Genomic DNA, 18,170 nt, shown 5'->3' with positions numbered 1-18,170 from the left:
TAGACCTCTCTCCAAACCTGTGCTGTCTCCCTCTATCAAGGCATCTCCTTTCTTGCCTCCTCTATTCCTCCCCTGTCTCAGTCCTCTTGTTCTCCTCCCCCCTCCCCTTCTTCCCTTTCCATTTCCCCCCCCCCAGTGCTCCCATTTTGCTCAGGGGTTCTTGTCCCCCTCTCCTCTTCAAGGGACTATGAAATCTTCTCTTGGGGTCCTCCTTGTTTCCTAGATACTCTGGCAGTGTGGATTGTAGACTGGTAATCCTTTGCTCTATGTCTAAAAATCATATATGAGTGAGTACATACCAGGTTTGTCTTTTTGTGACTGGATTACCTCACTCAGGATGGTTTCTTCTAGTTCCATCCATTTGCCTTCGAATTTCAAGATTCCATTGTTTTTTTCTGCCGAATAGTACTACATTGTGTAAATGTACCACATTTTTTCTATCCATTCTTCAGTTGAGGGGCATCTAGGTTGCTTCCAGGTTCTGAGGATTACAAATAATGCTGCTATGAACATAGTTGAACATATGTCCTTATTGTATGAATATGCATTCTTTGGATATATGCCCAAGAGAGGAATTGCTGGATCTTCTTCAGGTAGACTAATTCCAATTTTCCTAAAATATACAATGAACTCAAGAAGCTAGCCACCAAAACACCAAACAATGCAATTAAAAAGTGGAGTGCAGAACTAAACAGAATTCTTAACAGAGGAATCTAAAATGGCTGAAAGACACTTAAGAAAGTGCTCAACATCCTTAGCCATCCGGGAAATGCAACTCAAAACAACTCTGAGATGCCATCTTACTCCTGTCAGAATGGCTAAAATCAATAACACCAATGACAGTCTATTCTGGAGAGGATGTGGAGAAAGGGGAACATTCCTCCATTGCTGGTGGGAGTGCAAACTTGTACAACCACTTTGGAAATCAGTATGGCGGTTTCTCAGGAAAATGGGAATCAGCCTTTCTTATTGTAAGACTCCCCAGAAGCTCAGGCTTCCAGGATCTCAGCCCAGGACAGTGGCAATCACCATGCGGAGGTGGAAACTTGATGCAAACTGCATGAGGCTTTATTATAGTTGTTTAACGAGCTAACCCCATGTTAGCTTGGGTCTTTCATCTACCCACCATGGCAGATGGCTAGAAAAGCCATTGCGAAGCCACTGCATAGAGATCTTATAGGGCAGCGTAAGGGGAGTGTCTAGGGGTACTCACAGGCTCAAGATTGGTGTGCCTCCAGGCTTGGAGGGTTTGCCTTGTGTTGATTGGTCAACTGGTTGTTATGGCCCCTAGGCCTTCCCAGGGTGATTGCTATGCTCTGTGCATCTTGCTGTGCACTTGTCCATAAAGCACACTCAGAGCTGTAAAGCATAGCACCACCACCTAACTTCTGATTGGTCCCTTGCCACGAGGCATGCATCTGACTTCCTAGTGACCAAGGCAAGGTCAGGCAAGCAAGTGTTCAGCTGTTATGGCTGCCGAAAGGGGCAGGCGTCTGACCTCCTAGTGACTAAGACAAGGTCAGACAAGCATGTGTTCGGCTGTTATGGCTGCCAAAATGGGGAGCTGGTCCCTTCATTATTTTTATATGTCCTTTAAGGGAAGGTAATTCTCTTCTATGTAGCATATAGTTAGGGTTTTTTCTTTTAATTTCTTTCTTTTAATTTTTCTTTTAAACAGGGCTTTGAATTCACAGAGAGCTGCCTGTCTCTGCCTCTTGAATGCTGGGATTAAAGGCATGCACCGTCATACTGAACCCTGGGTCATATTTTATGCATTCATTCTCTATGAGTTTTTATAATTTAGTTGAATTCATTTGTATTCATGGTAATTATTGGTACTTGTGTTAGCTTTCTATCACTGTGATGAAATAACTGAGAAATTATTTTAAAGAAGAAAAAGCTCAGGCTTTCAGAGGTTTCAATTGTGGTCCCATTGCCAGATTGCTCTTAGGCCTGCGGCAGGGTCTCATGGAAGAAGCACTTGATAGAAAGCTGGTCACCTCATGGCAAGTAGAAAGCAAGGACTAGGGAAAGAAGGGTTCAGGGACCCAGCATGCTCTTCAAGGTTGTAAAAGGAGTGACCTACTTCTTTCAGCTAGGCCTTGCTGCCTTCCATGCTGCCAACCAAACCTTCAACACCTGACCTTTTGGGTGACAAGTATGTTCTAGCCATCACAGTGTCTTAGGACCAACTGCTGTCATTTCCTGATTTGGTCTGGTTATTTGCAGACTCTCTGTCTCTTGCTAATGCCTCTTGTGGTTTTTGATTCTCTTTATTGGCAAGATGCTTTGATGCTTCCTCATATAGTATTTTCACTATTTTTTCTTTGTGAAATGAAGCTTTTCCAAGTATTGTCCCTTCAGATTGCATAGTATCAGGTTTGCAGCAGATTCAGTCTAACAATATCTGACAGTAGTAACTTAGGAAACATTGCAGTATTTGCTGTAACTTAGGAATCTTGCAGTATTTGCAGTAACTTAGGAAGTATTGCAATATTTGCAGTAACTTAGGAAACATTGCAGTATTTGCTGGAACTTAGGAAACATTGCAGTATTTGCTATAACTTAGGAAACATTGCAGTATTTGCTTCTTCCTCACCCCTTTTTCTCAGCCTATAGTCTGTGTTGTTTCTCACAATGTAACTGCACTATCTCATTCTAATTAATATTTGTTCTTGTCTTTTACAGGAGTATAGAAATATAGTTGATTTTAGCCTGTACTTAATCTCACAGAATTATACAGTTGATTTTTGTGTGAATGAATTTATACATACAGAATTCATCCAACATTTATTAAGCTATCACTTCTTAAATAACAAAAATGGTCAAATGTGTATATTTTAACTTATGTTTTCTCCATGCATTGATGAATCTGCTGTTTATCAATGTTGGTGAGTCAACAAAAATTCAGAATCCATTTTTCAAAGTTATAAATTTCTTCCATGCATAAATAGTTATAGGTTCCTGTTTCTGTTCAAGAAATTTCAGTTAACTGGATTGTCCCTCAAAATGTATGAATTACTTCTTAAATGCTGTTTGCTTTTTTAAGTTCAGATTGTAAATACTGTGCTTTCATATGTATCTGTGAAAAAGTATAAAATCAGTTGTTGTCAGTAGTGCAGCTCTGACATCTTCAGACCCCTTGGTCTTTTAACCCGCTAGTAAGAAGAATAATCCTTTTCAGAGAATTACAGGATTTTTTGTTTCTCTGTAGATTGCCAAAAACCTGCAGTGAATCTTATATTCACTTCAGGTTAGTATCTGCCCATATTCTTTCTCCAAGTATTCTCCTGACTGTATGAGTATTCATTGAGTTTTAACCTTGAAATGTTGAACTAAAGAGTACTAAATCAAATGGGTTCACATGGGGAGGTGCGTAAGTAAAAATGACTGTTTGGGGTATTTTTATAGTTTAGGTTTGAATAGTGAAAATTAAGGTTCTACTCAATTTATGGTACCTAAACATGTTATTTAGAAAAACTATTAATTTTTCATTTCTATTAGTATTTAAAAATACTCTTATTTCTAACATATTACCCATAGATATGTATCATCTGAATAAAAGAAAATGTTTCTCAAATATTAATACCTCATGAAATGAATAGCAAAGAATCATCTTCAGATGGAAAAAATATGATTACATTTTTACCTATGAAGCAAATTATGTGAATAGGATTATATGAGATAGTCTATTTAGGCAGGACTATTAAATACATTAGGACTTGAGTACTGGCTATTAAAGTGAGTAAATGGCAATATTATGAAGAGAAACACATGCCAAAAAACATTTTCCAAAAGGCTGGGATTGTAACAATACCAGTAATGAGGGCAAAGAGGTCTTAATGCAATTTGCACTTTCTAAAGTTTCAAAAAGAGACTGAGTTAGTGCGTTATTAATGTACTGAACATCTGGTGCTGCGTAAAAGCGATGGACGTTGAACAAATGCAGGATTCTAACTTATTGCCTCCCTAGTGACAGACTGGTTTTAAGAAGCTTGAAAAAGTGAAATGACAATATCCAGAAAAGACACAGGCATTCCAAAGTATTCTTTTAATTTGTGAGATGTGGCTTTCTCAAAAACTTGCCCCTAAGGCTAGTGAGTCCAAGCAATGTGAACAGCAGTTGGTAAACTAAATCGTCTCTGTCGTTGTGTGTCAGCTAGTCTCTGAATATGCCTATTCTTTACTTTTTATGAGCTATAAAAATAACTTAGAAATACCTTGAGTTTTTTTCTCATGTAAAACAGAGGCAGGTCTGTGTCCAAGTACTTTCCTTTAAGCTGTTTGATTGCTAGGTACTTAGCTGTGATGTTTAAGAGACCATAGCAACTGAATTGTGTGCCCAGTCACTCCGGAGACTCCTCTAGCAAGTGGGAAACAATTAAGCTGTGTACATGCTCCCTTTGAGTGTCACCTGCAATGAAAACAGAAAAGCTGTAGACCTAAGTTTTGAAAAGGAGGAAGAGAGCCAGGGGTCAGGGGAGAGGATGCTAGGAAAAGAAGGAGGGAGTAAAGAGAAGGGAGGGGAGAGGCTAATGGAACTCACCAACAAAAACCTCCAGCCTGAGTTTGTGTCCTTTAATATACCATTTCTCCCTTCCATCTCTGTTGTCAGCTTGTTAATCACTTGAATATTCTTTCATAGAAGACTTTGGCCCCAGGTTTTATAGTTGTGGAGTTTTGTTTGTTTTTGTTTTTGCCTTTCTTTATTCTCCTTGATTGGCCATTGGTTTGAATTTTGTTGATTATTAAGTTCGTGTAACGTATTTATTGAGCATTTTCTATGTGTGATGTGTTCTAGTATTAGACAATCACCAGAGAGCTAAACAGAAAAAAAAAAAAAATTATTGTCTTCCTTATGTTTCCAGGGATGAGAGGTTGAAAGTAAACTGGGTATAAGAAGATACGGAAATGTTAGATAATGTTATGGACTGGATGTTTGTGTGCTAACAACGTATGTGGCAGCCCTAACCCCCAGTGTGGTTACATTTGAAGATGAGACAAGTCTCTAAGGATGTACATAAGGTCATATGAAGACCTGAGGATGGGACCTGGGCTCATAGCATTAGTGTCTTTACACAAAGAGGCACCAGAGAGCCCATTTCTCTCCTCTGCATAGGCACAGGCAAAAGGCCATGTGTGGACATGGAGAAAAGGAGGCCATCTGCATGTCAGGAAGAGAACCCTCCCTTTCTGGAAATCAAGTTGGCCACCATCTTAATTTTGTATTTCCTATTCTCTAGGATTGTGAAAAATATATTCTTGTTGTTCAGTCACTTAGTCTGTGACATTTTGTTACAGCAGTTCAAGGGGTCTGATACAGTTATGTAGAAAACTGAATGAGAATGGGAAAAAGAATTCTGGGGATATAGAGAGATGGTTTATAATTCTGATAGGATGATTTAGGAAAGTTTGTTTGAGAAGGTGTCATTGAATAAAGGTCAAAGAGAGAAAGAAGGAAGGAACAGTTTTGATTGCTCGGGGAATGTTCAGGAGGAAGAACCTTGTAGTAGGAAAACCTAGTGTGCCTGCCTGTAGCAGTGTGGGAGATGAATAGAGGACTAGGGGGTCAGTGAAAGGGCCAGGGTAAAACTATAATGCAATAAGGCTTTGGAATTGATTCTAAGTACAATAGGAAGCCTTTTGGAGACTTTGGCTTAAGTTTTGGTGTTGTCTGGAGCAGTCTCATGTATCCCAGGTTGGCTTTGTACTGTTGTGCAGCTAAAGGATGAGCTTAAGCTTCAGATCTTCTTGTGTCTCCACCTCCTGAGTACTTGCATTACAGGTGTGCACCACTGTTTTTGGTTTATGCTTTTCTGGGGATAGAATCCACGTGCATGCTAGATAAGCATCTTGCCAACTGAGCCATGTGCCCAGCCTTACCCAGCCTTAGTTTTTAAAGGATTGTACTGGATGCTGGGGGAGGGGAGGGGCTTCAGAAAACATAGGAAGAAACAAAGCAACGGTTTAACAAAATCAAGTGAAGTGGGGTGACTTAGGGACATGGTAGCAACAAAGCTAATAAGAAATGCTTCAAGTCTAAATATTGCTGGAAGGTAATTCTGGCAGGATTTGCTAGTGGCTTAAAAGCTCAGTGATAGTAAGAAGGTAGGTTTCAGGGCTGGAGAGATGGCTCAGCAGTTTAGAGAACTGGCTGTTCTTCCAGAGGACCAGGTTCAGTTCCCAGCACCTACATGGCAGCTCGAGTTCCAGGGGATCTGACACCTTCACACCAGTGCACCTAAAATAAATTTAAAAAAAGAAAGAAAGAGAAGATAGATTTCCTTGTTGGAACTATTTCTTTTCTAAGTTATTTTTATATGTATGAATATTTTGCCTGTGTGTGTGTGTGTGTGTGTGTGTGTGTGTGTGTGTGTGTGTGTGTGTGTGTGTGTGTGTGTGTGTGTATGCTACCTGTATGCCTAGTGCCCTCAAACCAGAAAAGGGAGTCAGATCTCTTGGAACAGGAGTTTCATGTGTTGATATTTTGTTTATGATATAACAAATAAAGCTAGACTGAAGAACAAAGAAGCAAAGCAGCCAGCTACTAGAGAGTTCTCACCTCTACCAATGCTCAGACCAAAGGGATCCTGTTCTCAGACTGCTTAGACTGCACTGTACCAAACCTCAGACTACTATGAGTTCCTGTCTCCTCTCACCTTATATTCCTTTCTCTGCCCAGACATATCACTCCTGTCTCCACCTCCCTGGTGCTGGCGTTAAAGCTATGAGTTTTGTTTCTTTTTTAGACTGATTCACTCTCATGTAGCTAGGGTGGCCTTGAACTCACAGAGATCCATCTGCCTCTGTCTCCTGAGTGCTGGGATTAAAGGTGTGTGGCACCACTGCCTTGCCTCTATGGTTAACTAGGGTGGCTAGCTTTGCACTGTGATCTTCAGGCAAGCTTTATTTGTTAGATCATAAACAAAATATCACCACAGTTGCAGATGGCTATGATTTGCCATGTGGGCCCTGGGAATTGTACCTGGGTCTTCTAACAAGAATAGCCAGAGCTCTTAACCTCTGTGCCATCTCTCTAACCCCAGTATTTTAAAGTGTGTATATAGTGGCTAGGGAAATGGCCCAGCAGATAAAGGTGCTTGCCGCCAAGTCTGACAACCTAAGTTGAATCCTTGGAACACACATGGTGTAAGGAGAGGACCAACTCCTACATGTATATACCATGGCACCTGAGCGCACATATGTAAATTTGATAGTTTTTTTTCTTTTTCTTTTTTTAAACATAATTTTTTAAATTGATTCTTTGGGAATGTCACATCATGCACACCAGTGTCCCTCATTTCCCCATCCTTCCGTATCCACTCTCCACCATTGTAACCTGCCCTGCAAAAGAAAAGAAAATATTTTAATTTAATTAAAAAAAATCTTGACAGCCTTTCCGGGTAATGACTTTCTCCTCTGTCAGTCACAGCTGTCTCATCTCCATGCTTGTACCACTCCTCCCCTTCATCTCCCCCACATATTCATTCATCGCAGTGAGTGGACCCTCGCTGTACCTGGGGTATCTTCCTGTTGCCCTGTGTCATGGAGGTCCTGCAGTTACGGCTTGCCAGGATGGGCCTCTTCAGGTACTCCAGCAGCACATAGATGGGATAGATGTTGGGGTGAGCCAACTCAAAGCCCTGAATTTGGGCTTTGGTGGTAGCTAAGTTGGTCAGCCAGGTCTCCACACCCCATCCCATGCTGCTGCTGTTGGAGTGACCAGCTCTCCTGTGACCGGCAAGGGCCAGGGCCAGCTTGGACATCAACATGACTTCAGGTGGCAGCCCAGACCACAGACATCCTTGTGGTCTTTGGTGGTAACATGGATGGACCTCAGGCATCAATACAGATCCTAGCTGCAGTAGGGCCATGGACCCAGACATGGCCCTAGGCAGTAGCCAGGCCTGGGTATTACCATGGCCTCAGGTGGCTATGCAGGCTTCTCATATTTGCACATTCCTCACCATTGTAGCATCTCCAGATCCAACTCTCTGCACATTGCATGAACCACTTCTCTTTCTCCTCCATTTCTCCACCATATACTCTATCTTTCCCATCTCATCATAGTGGCACCTGCTGCTCAAGGGTGGGCACTTGAGTGACTTCTGGCCTCCCCAATAGTTTTTTCTTAAATAGGACTTTGTTTTCAGCTTTAAATGAAATAGTATTTACTTTTTTATTCAACATGTTTAGTTTTGAAATTCATCTTTTTGGATTCATATGTGCTTATATAGTTTTAAAATATGTCTTATGTCATCATATCTTTATCCTTAGTTCCTCAGAATTGGTGATCTTTTTATAAACCAACTCTCATTTTGTTCAGTTACTCAGAATTTTACTCTCCTCTATTTTATTTCTGTTCTAATGTTTCTTTTTTATTTTTTTTAATATTTGATTTCTTTTACTAACTTTTTTTTACTCTGTAATTCAGTGTATCAAACTCAGAGCCTTGAACATGCTAGGTAAGTGTCCTTCCACTAAGCAGAGCACTTTTTTTCCTCTCTGTCCTGGAACTTGCTTTGTAGACCAGGCTGCCTCTGCCTCCCAAGTGCTGGGATCAAAGGCGTTGCGCCACCACCAGGCGAGTAGAGCACCTTTTAAACTTGTTATCTTGAGATAGTCTCACTCTGTAGCCCAGGAAGATGTTGAACTTGCTATCCTCTTGCCTCAACCTCCCAAGTAGCTGGGATTTCAGGGTTGTATTTCTCTTAATGTAGGCATTTGCTTCACCTATACACTTCTTCCTTAGTACCCTTTTGTTGTGTTCATTACTTTCGGTATGTTAAATTTTATTTTTGTTGATTTCAATATAATTTCATAGCTTTTTAAAATTTTCTTCTTTTGACTCATGCTCACTGATCAGAAGTATATTGTTTAATTTCTACATCTTCCTAAAGTCCTTAGTTTTCTATTGAATTCCAGTCTCTTTTGTGGTTGGAAAATATGTGATGTCATTTCAGTCTTGTTAGTGTGTGTGTGTGTGTATGTATAGTGAAGGTCCAAGGACAGTTTTGATGAACCAGTTCCCAGTTGGAAAATATGTGATGTCATTTCAGTCTTGTTAGTGTGTGTGTGTGTGTGTGTGTGTGTGTGTGTGTGTGTGTGTGTGTGTGTGTGTATAGTGAAGGTCCAAGGACAGTTTTGATGAACCAGTTCCCAGGGATGGAATCCAAGTCATCAGGCCCTGGGACAAGTGCTTTTATCTGCTGAGCCATCTTTCTGGCTCTTACTAAATTTGTCAAGATTTGTTTGTGACCTAACACATTTTGGATGTATATATTTCAGAAGAATTAGAGTTCTGCTACTGTTCTATGAGATGTTCTATATATGCCTCTTTAGACTTCCAGATTGTGGGTTGTTAAGGTTTTCTATTTCCTTATTGATCTTCTGTCTGGATATCTTATTGATTTGTTGAAGCTTTGGTATTTCAATCTCCTATTACCATGTTGTTATGTTCTGTCAGTATTCATTTAGAATACGTGTGTTTTCACGTATTCTACAAGCCTTGAACTGATATAAATGCCTCTGTCTTACATGTTAGTTCCACAGTACCTAGGCAATATTGATAATGTTTGCATGTGCTGCGTGTGTGTGTGTGTGTGTGTGTGTGTGTGTGTGTGTGTGTGTGTGTGTGTGTTTTGCTATGTGATGTGATGTGTGCATGTGTGTGTGTGATGCTCTGTATGTGTCATGTGCTGTGTGAGTGTATGAAGTATTGTACATGCTGTGTGTGTGATTTGTGTGTGTGTGTGTGTGTTTAATGTGATATGTGTATGTCATGTGTGCTTGCAGTGTATGGAGATCAGAGGACAACCTTTTGGGAATCAATTCTCTCCTTCCATCTTGGCTTCTGGGGATTGAATTCAGGCTTGCACAGGAAGCACTTTTACCCTCTCAGCCATCTCACCAGCTCAAGATTAATTTCTTTGTAACATAAAATAGTATGTTCAAGTTACAAATTTTTCACTAACAGTAAGGTTTTCTTTTTCTTTTTTCTTCTGATTTCTTTGTGTAGCTTTGTAGACCAGGATGGCCTCAAACACACAGAGATCTGCCTGCCTCAGCCTCCCAAGTGCTGGGATTAAAGGCACAAAACCACCACCCAGCCACAATAAGGTTTTAATGCAAACTGGAAAAATGAGATCTATGTTTGGTGTGCTCTGTTTCTCCTTTTTTCTCTCACCTAGTCTCTGAATTACAATTTTAGTCATATAGTTTTGATAAACTGACAATTTTGTTTAAAAATCACATGAAATCAGTAAACTCAGATATGTCAGTGAGCTCAGCGGCCTTATTTTTCAGACAAGTTTTAACACTACTCTCTTGTGGTGCGAGAGGTTGGACGTTGGATCTTGGAACATGGCAGGCAAACACTACCTCTGAACCTTTCCCCCACCCTTTTCTTACTTTTCATTTTGAGACACAGTCTCACTAAACTGCCTTGTTTGACCTTGAACTCATCCTGTAATCCAGGCAAGCCTTGAACTCATCATCTTCTTGCCTCATCCTCTTTGATATCTAGAATGGAAGGCCTGTATCACCAAACACAAGTGAATGTTTTATTTATAATGTGAAAAAAAGTCTTCAGTGGAAATTTTACACTGACTGCTTCTTTGTTGTTTCTTAGGCTTTTTTCAGTAGACCTCTTCTAATTTAACTGTGCATTGTGCACACGTCTTACCTGAGTAGAGTGAGTTTGGCCAAGATCTTGGGACACTTATCACCTGAAGTTTGGTAGTTGTTGTTATCTCTGAGTCCAGAAATCAAGGATGAAATATTATCTTTGTTTTTAAATTCAAGGAAAATGGTATATCAGTGTGTTAAATTCCATTAAGTATCAGCAATTACGGAGACTTGTCAGACATTTCATCTGGTTTCCTTTACTCTAGAGATGGTATTTTTATCCAGTTCTACACTAGCTATTCTGTAGAGAAATTTAAGTAATTTAATATTGTTCTATACTTCATTGAATTTTTTAAAATATCAATCTTTTCCTACCAATTAAAGATCCATTTTGACCCCTCCATACACACTTGTTCTGAATTTGTCAAGAGGGTTTTCGTACTTTCCAGCTCCTAACACAAGACTTTTATTTGAAAGCAGTTTATATTCAAAAATCAAATTCTAGCAGCCAATTCATGAGACATTTCAAATAAAAAATACTTTCAGATGATGACAGTCCTATAATTATTGTTTTGTTTGGTTTGGTTTTTTGACTTTTTTGAGACAGGGTTTCTCTGTGTCACTCCAGCTATCCTGTAACTCGCTTTGTAGACCACGCTGGTCTAGAACTCACAGGCCTGCCTCTGCCTCTTGAGTGCTGGAATTAAAGGGGAGTGCCATCACTGCCAGTGACAGTCCTGTAGTTTTTAACATAATATAATGTTATAGGGAAATTAAGTTATTGATCAGCCCTAATCATTGAGTAAATAGCACTGATGAGGGATTTGGTTTACATTCTTTTAAATTTTATTTGTAAGAACAATAAATTATCCTAAGAAAATAAATGAAGTTTTGTTCATTATAGAGAATTTCAGTTGGTTTCTTGGTACTTAGTTACATTGTATTAACTAGTCCACAGTGCAGTAGAACTCATGACATTCAAAAATAGTTAAAAAATTATTGTCTCTACACCTGACTTTCGTCTTTTTCATTTACTTAGTTCTTTATTAATTTTTGCTTGTTTGCATTTGCTGTATTTCATTTCCTACCATATTGGAAACAATGCCTAACTCTATGTTCAGATTTTTTAAATAACATATATTCAAGCTATTGATATATTTCCAAGTATTATTCTTGCTTTGTTGCATACATTTTATTGTAGTCCTCTCTCATCCATGTTTTTAAGATTGTTTTAAGGTTGGGCTCGTCACTGACTCTTATTTTTAATCTAACAATACATTAATAGAATGTGTATTCATTATGATACAGGTCGAAATTTGATTTTTATTCTAGCATTTGTAATTTAGAAATAAAGATATTTGTTCAGTTAGCCTGCAGAATTAATTTTCCCCATCTCTTTTTAGCTATTAGAGAAATTAAGAGAACGTTGGGTTTCTACTGGCTTATGGCATAGTTTGGAGTCAGTCAAGACAGTCATTGCAGAACCCCAAAGAGGAGAAAAAACTGATTTTGATGAATTGCTCCAGGTGTACTATGATGCCATCAAGTTCAAAGGAGAGAAAGGTAATTTGTAACACTAAAAATAAAAACTCAGAGACTGATGTTGGGGTTCAGGCTTTCAAACTGAAGATCAGAGAAGCAAAGTAGCCGAGCCACCAGCTCTTACCTCTATCTCAGGCTGAAAGGGCTGTTAGGTCCTCAGCGTGGCTGGAGAATAAATCTCTCCACCAAGCCTCAGACTGCTGCTTCTTCCTTTTATACCTCTCAGATTCTAAGATTCTCAGCACGTGTGATCCCAAGTGCTGAGATCACTTTTGTGTGAGCTGTTTCCCTTTAGGATTGGACTAATTTTATGTAGCTCAGTGGCCTTGAACTAACAGAGATCCATCTGCTTGTTTCTTTGAGTCCTGGGATTAAAAGTGTTTGCCACTAACACCTGGCTCTATGGCTAGCTAGTATGGCTGCTGGGATTAGAAGTGTGTATCACCATTGCCTGACTCTATGGCTTGTGGCTAGCTTTGCTTTCAGTACCCTCAGGCAAGCTTTAATAAATCATAAATATGTATCACCACAGTAATTGGAAATAATTACATGGTCAGTGAAAAGGCTTTTTAAACTGTAAAGCAAGGAGAATTTATTGTTATTAAGATATCATTTTATATTGTCTTTTTAAGTGAATTGTATTTGGGAAAAATTATATTTTATAATCTTAGGTAAATAGAAAGTAGGTTAGATAAAAAGAATATATATATATATATATATATATATATATATATATTCAGATATTAAGCCACATTGTGCCTTATACTACCTGAAATATTTTGTTCAAGAAGGAAGGCAGGGTAGGTATAAGTATCTTCCTCACTGACCAAATAAGGTGTGTAGATTTTACACACATAATGTAGTTGGTGCTTATAATCTACCAAATAAGATAAACTTAGAGGGTTTTGTTGTTGTTGCTTGTTTTTAGCTTTGTTTTGTTTGTATTGTTTGAAACAGGGTCTCACTATGTAGACCAGGCTGGGTTCAAACTCACAGAGATCCACCTAAGTCTGCCTCTTGAGTTAAACTTAAAAAGCAGCAGTAGTGGTGTTTGACTGTAATCTCAGTACTCAAAAGGAGTGGAGGAGGAGGGTGGTACATTCAGGCCAACCTGGGCTCAGATCCTGTCTCAGACAACAGAGAGTAACTGAGTGCTCGATTTCCACATTTAAAAGTGTTTGAAGCTGGGCTGTGGTGGTGCACATGCCTTTAATTCCAGCACTTGGGAGGCAGAGGCAGGCAGATCTCTGTGAGTTCCAGGCCAGTCTGGTCAGAGGACAGCCTCCAAAGCCACAGAGAAATCCTGCCTTGAAAAACCAGAAAAATAAAAGGGTTTGATGTAGAAGTTCATAGCAGTAATTTAGGAACAATGCAGCAATGAAGACACTGTAACATAGTTGCTAATAAAAATTTAAAGATGTATTTTATAATCTTATGTATATGGTCCTGAGTATATGTGTGCACATGCCATGTCTACAAGTGCCCAAGGAAGTCAGAAGAGGGCATTAAATCCTCTAGAACAAGAGTTACAGGCAGCTTGAGGTACCATGTGAGTGCTAGAAACTGAATCTGAGTTCTCTGCAAAAATAGCAAAATTTAAATACATTTTTAATGCCAATATTATAACCAAGTATGGGAGCCTATAATCTCAGCTTTTGGGGAACAAAGGAGTAGGGGGATTACGAGTTCAAGGCCAGCATGGTTCACATACTGAGATCCTCTTTCAAAACAAACCAGAAACAAACAAAAACTCCAGGCACAACATTGCAGAGGCTGCTGCAGGATTGTTGCAAAATTGTTGCAAAGAGGAGGCTGTATTTGTGCTGGTAAAAGTAATGATTGGATTTCAATTTCTTAGTTAATGCTTGTTCAGTTAATTTGCTGCTGCTTCTGTACTGTGTATAAGTAACCTTTTATTTTGTTTTATTTTATTTTGGTTTTTCTAGACAGGGTTTCTCTGTGTAACAACCCTGGCTGGCTGTTCTGGAACTTGCCTTTGTGTTTTGCAGACCTGGCTGGCCATGAATCCAGATATCTGCCTGCCTCTTCATCCCAAATTCTGGGATTAAAGATAAGCGCCACCATACCTGGCTATAAATAACTTTAAAAATGAACAGTTTGTAAGTTGATTTACTACCGTTTCTATCTAATTTTTTCCTTATTTATTTAAAGATGAGAGTTAAAAACCTGTGTCTCATAAAGTGATCCCTGGTTGCTTTAAATTTACTAAAAATACTTAGGACAAGAATAAGCAATTTCAGACAATTTTGAGTGTGTTTTTTAAAAAACGTTTACTTCCTATTGCTTAAGATGGAGCCCTTCTCATAGCGGTTTGTCGTGGCAAAGTGAGCGAGGGTCTGGATTTCTCAGATGATAATGCCCGTGCTGTCGTAACAGTAGGAATTCCTTTTCCAAATGTGAAAGATCTTCAGGTAAGTCATCAAAGCCTCGAGGAGCTCTATCTGTGTGCTGTATGTAGAGTTAACTCTATGTTTTTCTTCAATCCTCAGATATTTAAATCTCTGGAGAATCTGAATGAACCAGAGTGTTTTAGGAGGAAATGTTTACTTGTAGCATATTGTTTTGTTCAACAAAAGCGATTTTGAAAGTGTAGCCTCTGAGTGGGAGCATCAGTATCACCTGTGAACTTGATGAGAACACAGCAGTTGGTTTTTTTTCTGGTCTCTATCATAATTTTCTGAGTTAGGAACTCAGTGCTGTAGAGGTCCACAATTTGTGTTTCATCAAAGCTCTTAGCAAGATACTCACACATTCCCCTGGGGATTCCAGGGTCCTTTCTTTATCTAGCTCTCTAGCCTCCTGTCTTGTAGATCTCGTGGTTTTAGCCACTCTAAATCCTGTGAGTGTCTTCCACCTGAGCTTAGCAGGACCTCTGCATTGAACTTGTGCTTCAGTGGTGTGTGCTGTAGGCAGAAAACTGTTCACGTCCGACAGGAAGCTGAGAATAGTGGAGTTCACCAAATGATCTCCTCAACAGCCTTGTGTTTGGTGAAAGGATGGGACAAGTTCTCAGCACAGAGGAGATTTATTTGCACTAGAAGGACAGAGGGCAGGGAGTAAGAGACCAAGACAGGAGATACAGTATAAGGGAAAGGAACAATGGAGAGAGGGGAGGAATGTTTGCCCCAGAAGGACAAAGGACTGCCTCTGGTTAGAAAGGAGACAGCCCATAGGCAAAAGGCAGTTTATAAAAGGAAAGAAGGAGCGGGCAGTGGTGGCGTACACCTTTAATCCCAGCACTCAGGATGCAGAGGCAGGCGCATCCCTGTGAGTTGGAGACTAGGCTGTTCTATAAGAGCTAGTTCTAGGACACGCTCTAAAGCTACACAGAGAAACCCTGTCTCGAAAAACAAAAAAACAAAAAGAACAAAAATAACCCAATATCTTTAGGATGAGTTGGTTTGATTGGGCATGTTAATTAGAGTAGTCAAAAGGGGGCTTGCTTTTGATTTCTGGACTTCAAAAGATGAACCTTAGTTGTCAGCCTCAGGAGGAAGTGATCAAATAAGGGAATAGACATTGGTGTTTAGCTTTAGGAATGTAATCTAACAATTTTTAGCAAAGGGAGAGGGATAAGAGACAAACCCTGTTGTTGCCGTGTTTGCCAAGCTTGGGCATCTGCACCTTGAAAATGTTTTCTCTGTTTTGCTCTAATTTTACTGTTTTTCTAAACAGAAGAGTCATTCCTAAAGCAGTTACTTCTTCTAGACGAGCATTCACAACCTATGGGTTACAACCCCTTTGACAATCTTCCATCTACAAAAATATTTACATTACAGTAGCAGTTATTAATAATTACTGTTATAAAGTAGTATTACATTATGAAAATCATTTTATGCTTGGGGATTGATCACCACAACACGAGGAACTGTATTAAAGGGTCACAGCATTGTTTATTCATAGTAAGTGCTAAGGGGATGTGTTAGGTGTCTCCAGAGAAACAGAACCTCCTGAAATGTGCATGTACCCGTTTGTATGTGTGCACATATGGACTTGCATGGGTTTATATTCAGTCAGTTACAGGAGTTAGCTAAAAAGGCGAACCAAGGCTAAATGCAAGCTGATTGCATGGCTCAGTTCAAGAAGCTGAAAGACTTAGACTCACAGGTGTTGATGATGTAGCTCCATCCAAGGTCAAAGGCCATCGATCCCACCCCTCACCCCCAGGATCAGTCCATGCAAGTTCTAGGGTCCAAAGGCCAAAGAACTTGCCATCTGATATCCAAAGGCAACAGTAATGGAAAAATGTATCAGCTTCAGAGGGACAGCTAGAGGGTTTTCTCTCTTTGCCTGTAATTCTTGGTGGCCCACAACTGAACCTCTTCCTCGCTGAATTTGGTGACTCATAAACCAGTATCTGGACATAGGTCAGGCACCCAGAAATAGTGACTTCCTAGGCATCCCTCAAATTACTCAAGTCAGCATCCAAAGTTAGCACCACAGCTGGCACTAGCATCTCTCAGGCAGAGTTTCCTTTTGTTTCCCACAGGCATTTGAAGGTGCTAGCAATGAGAGCAAGACTTGGCATTTCCTAGCCACTGAGCTGGCCCACTGAGTATGATCTGTATCTCTACTCTCAGGGTACAGCCAGTTAAGGTATCAGGCCAAAATAGGAGTTCCTTTTGCAGTATTCACTATTGTTAGTGTGTTAATACGCACTATAAACTATGTATGCTACATTCAGTTCTCTAGGGTAGAGCAATTTGGGGGTAACTAACAATAAATAAACAGGAGTTCTTTAATCAGCTCCTAGTCTTCAGAAAACCTCTGCACTTCTTCAAAATTTCTACATCCTTAGGAGGGTGTGTCATCCAGTCACTCATGATAAAATCTTATAGAGTTTGCTGGCCTTGACAGCCCACAAATACCAGTGTTCCTTTTGCCAGCATGCTAGGCTGTGTCTGCTATTCTGAAATGGCTGGTGTTACCCAGACAACTGTTGTGGGGTGACATATGCTCTGGAACACCCTGTATTCACCATCAACAGCTTTCAAGCTAAATTCTGCAGAAGCCCAGCTCTGCTGTTGGCCCAACGTTGTGGTTGCGTATTGACAGCCTACAGGTGTCTTACCCTGGCCCTGCAGTATTGTAAGAATGCACTTTTGTTACATGCGGACAGCCTCTTTCATCTCATACACTACATATTCCTTTTCTAGCATCTTAAATGTATTTCCCCTTAAACAGAGTCTTTCCATTTTTGCTCATACTCTTCCTAAGTCTTGGACCTTCACACATTTTTCAGAAATGGAAAAGATGACAAACTTCATGGCTAATACTAGGCTATGCTAAGTATTATACTTACAAAGTAGTGAAGCCCAAAAGTATTCATGTCAGACTTAACAATACTCAATCCATTTAAGAAAAGAAAGTAACTATCAAAAGGTACTTTATCCTTTCCCATAATTTTTAGTAAAATAAAAAAGGTTTCAAAAATGCTGAACATGTTTGTTATATTATTTCTTTTTATTTTGTCTACCTTTACTCCAACAAATGTAATTCTTGGCCTTGTTGTTATACAAAACTTGGGTTGTTAATGCTTTCTTTCTCTGTTAGTCAGTTTTCCCTCCCTCCACCCCTCCCTTCCTTCTTCTTGGGTGTGATATGGTGTGTATGCATGTGTGAGTATATGCTCGTGTCTGCATATTCAGGAGCCACAGAAGACATCAGGAGTCTTCTCTATCACTCTCTGCCTTACTTTCTTAAGACAGGGTCTCTCACTGAGCCTGAAGTTCACTGTTTTGGCTGGCTGTCCCCAGAGCTCTAAGGATTCACCTGTCTCCCCCAGCATTTAGGTGTCAGGCATGTGTGGTCATGCCTGACTTTTTGTATGGGTGCGAGGCATTCCAACTCAGGTCTTCTTGTTTGCATAGCAAATGCTTTTACCATCTCCCCAGCTCCAGTTGTATTTTCCTTTTCAACAGTATCAGATGTAAAGGAAATATATTTCACATGGTCATATGTTTGGATCAGTCCTGTGTAAC

General features: G+C 39.8%; 1 protein-coding gene across 3 annotated transcripts in view; it reads left to right on the top strand.

Moving 5' to 3' along the window:
- Brip1 (BRCA1 interacting protein C-terminal helicase 1) overlaps window positions 1-18,170 on the top strand; it is a 128,615-nt gene that overhangs the window by 72,652 nt on the left and 37,793 nt on the right. For all 3 annotated transcript variants that reach the window (XM_027426376.2, XM_027426373.2, XM_027426374.2), the window contains 2 exons: window positions 12,030-12,189; window positions 14,479-14,600. In XM_027426376.2, the coding sequence (XP_027282177.1) occupies window positions 12,030-12,189; window positions 14,479-14,600 (282 nt within the window). The remainder of the gene's footprint in view (window positions 1-12,029; window positions 12,190-14,478; window positions 14,601-18,170) is intronic.

The sequence above is a fragment of the Cricetulus griseus genome, chromosome 7 (assembly GCF_003668045.3).
Source record: "Cricetulus griseus strain 17A/GY chromosome 7, alternate assembly CriGri-PICRH-1.0, whole genome shotgun sequence".
NCBI classification, from domain to species: Eukaryota; Metazoa; Chordata; class Mammalia; order Rodentia; family Cricetidae; genus Cricetulus; species Cricetulus griseus.
This window is presented reverse-complemented; position numbering and strand designations above follow the sequence as displayed.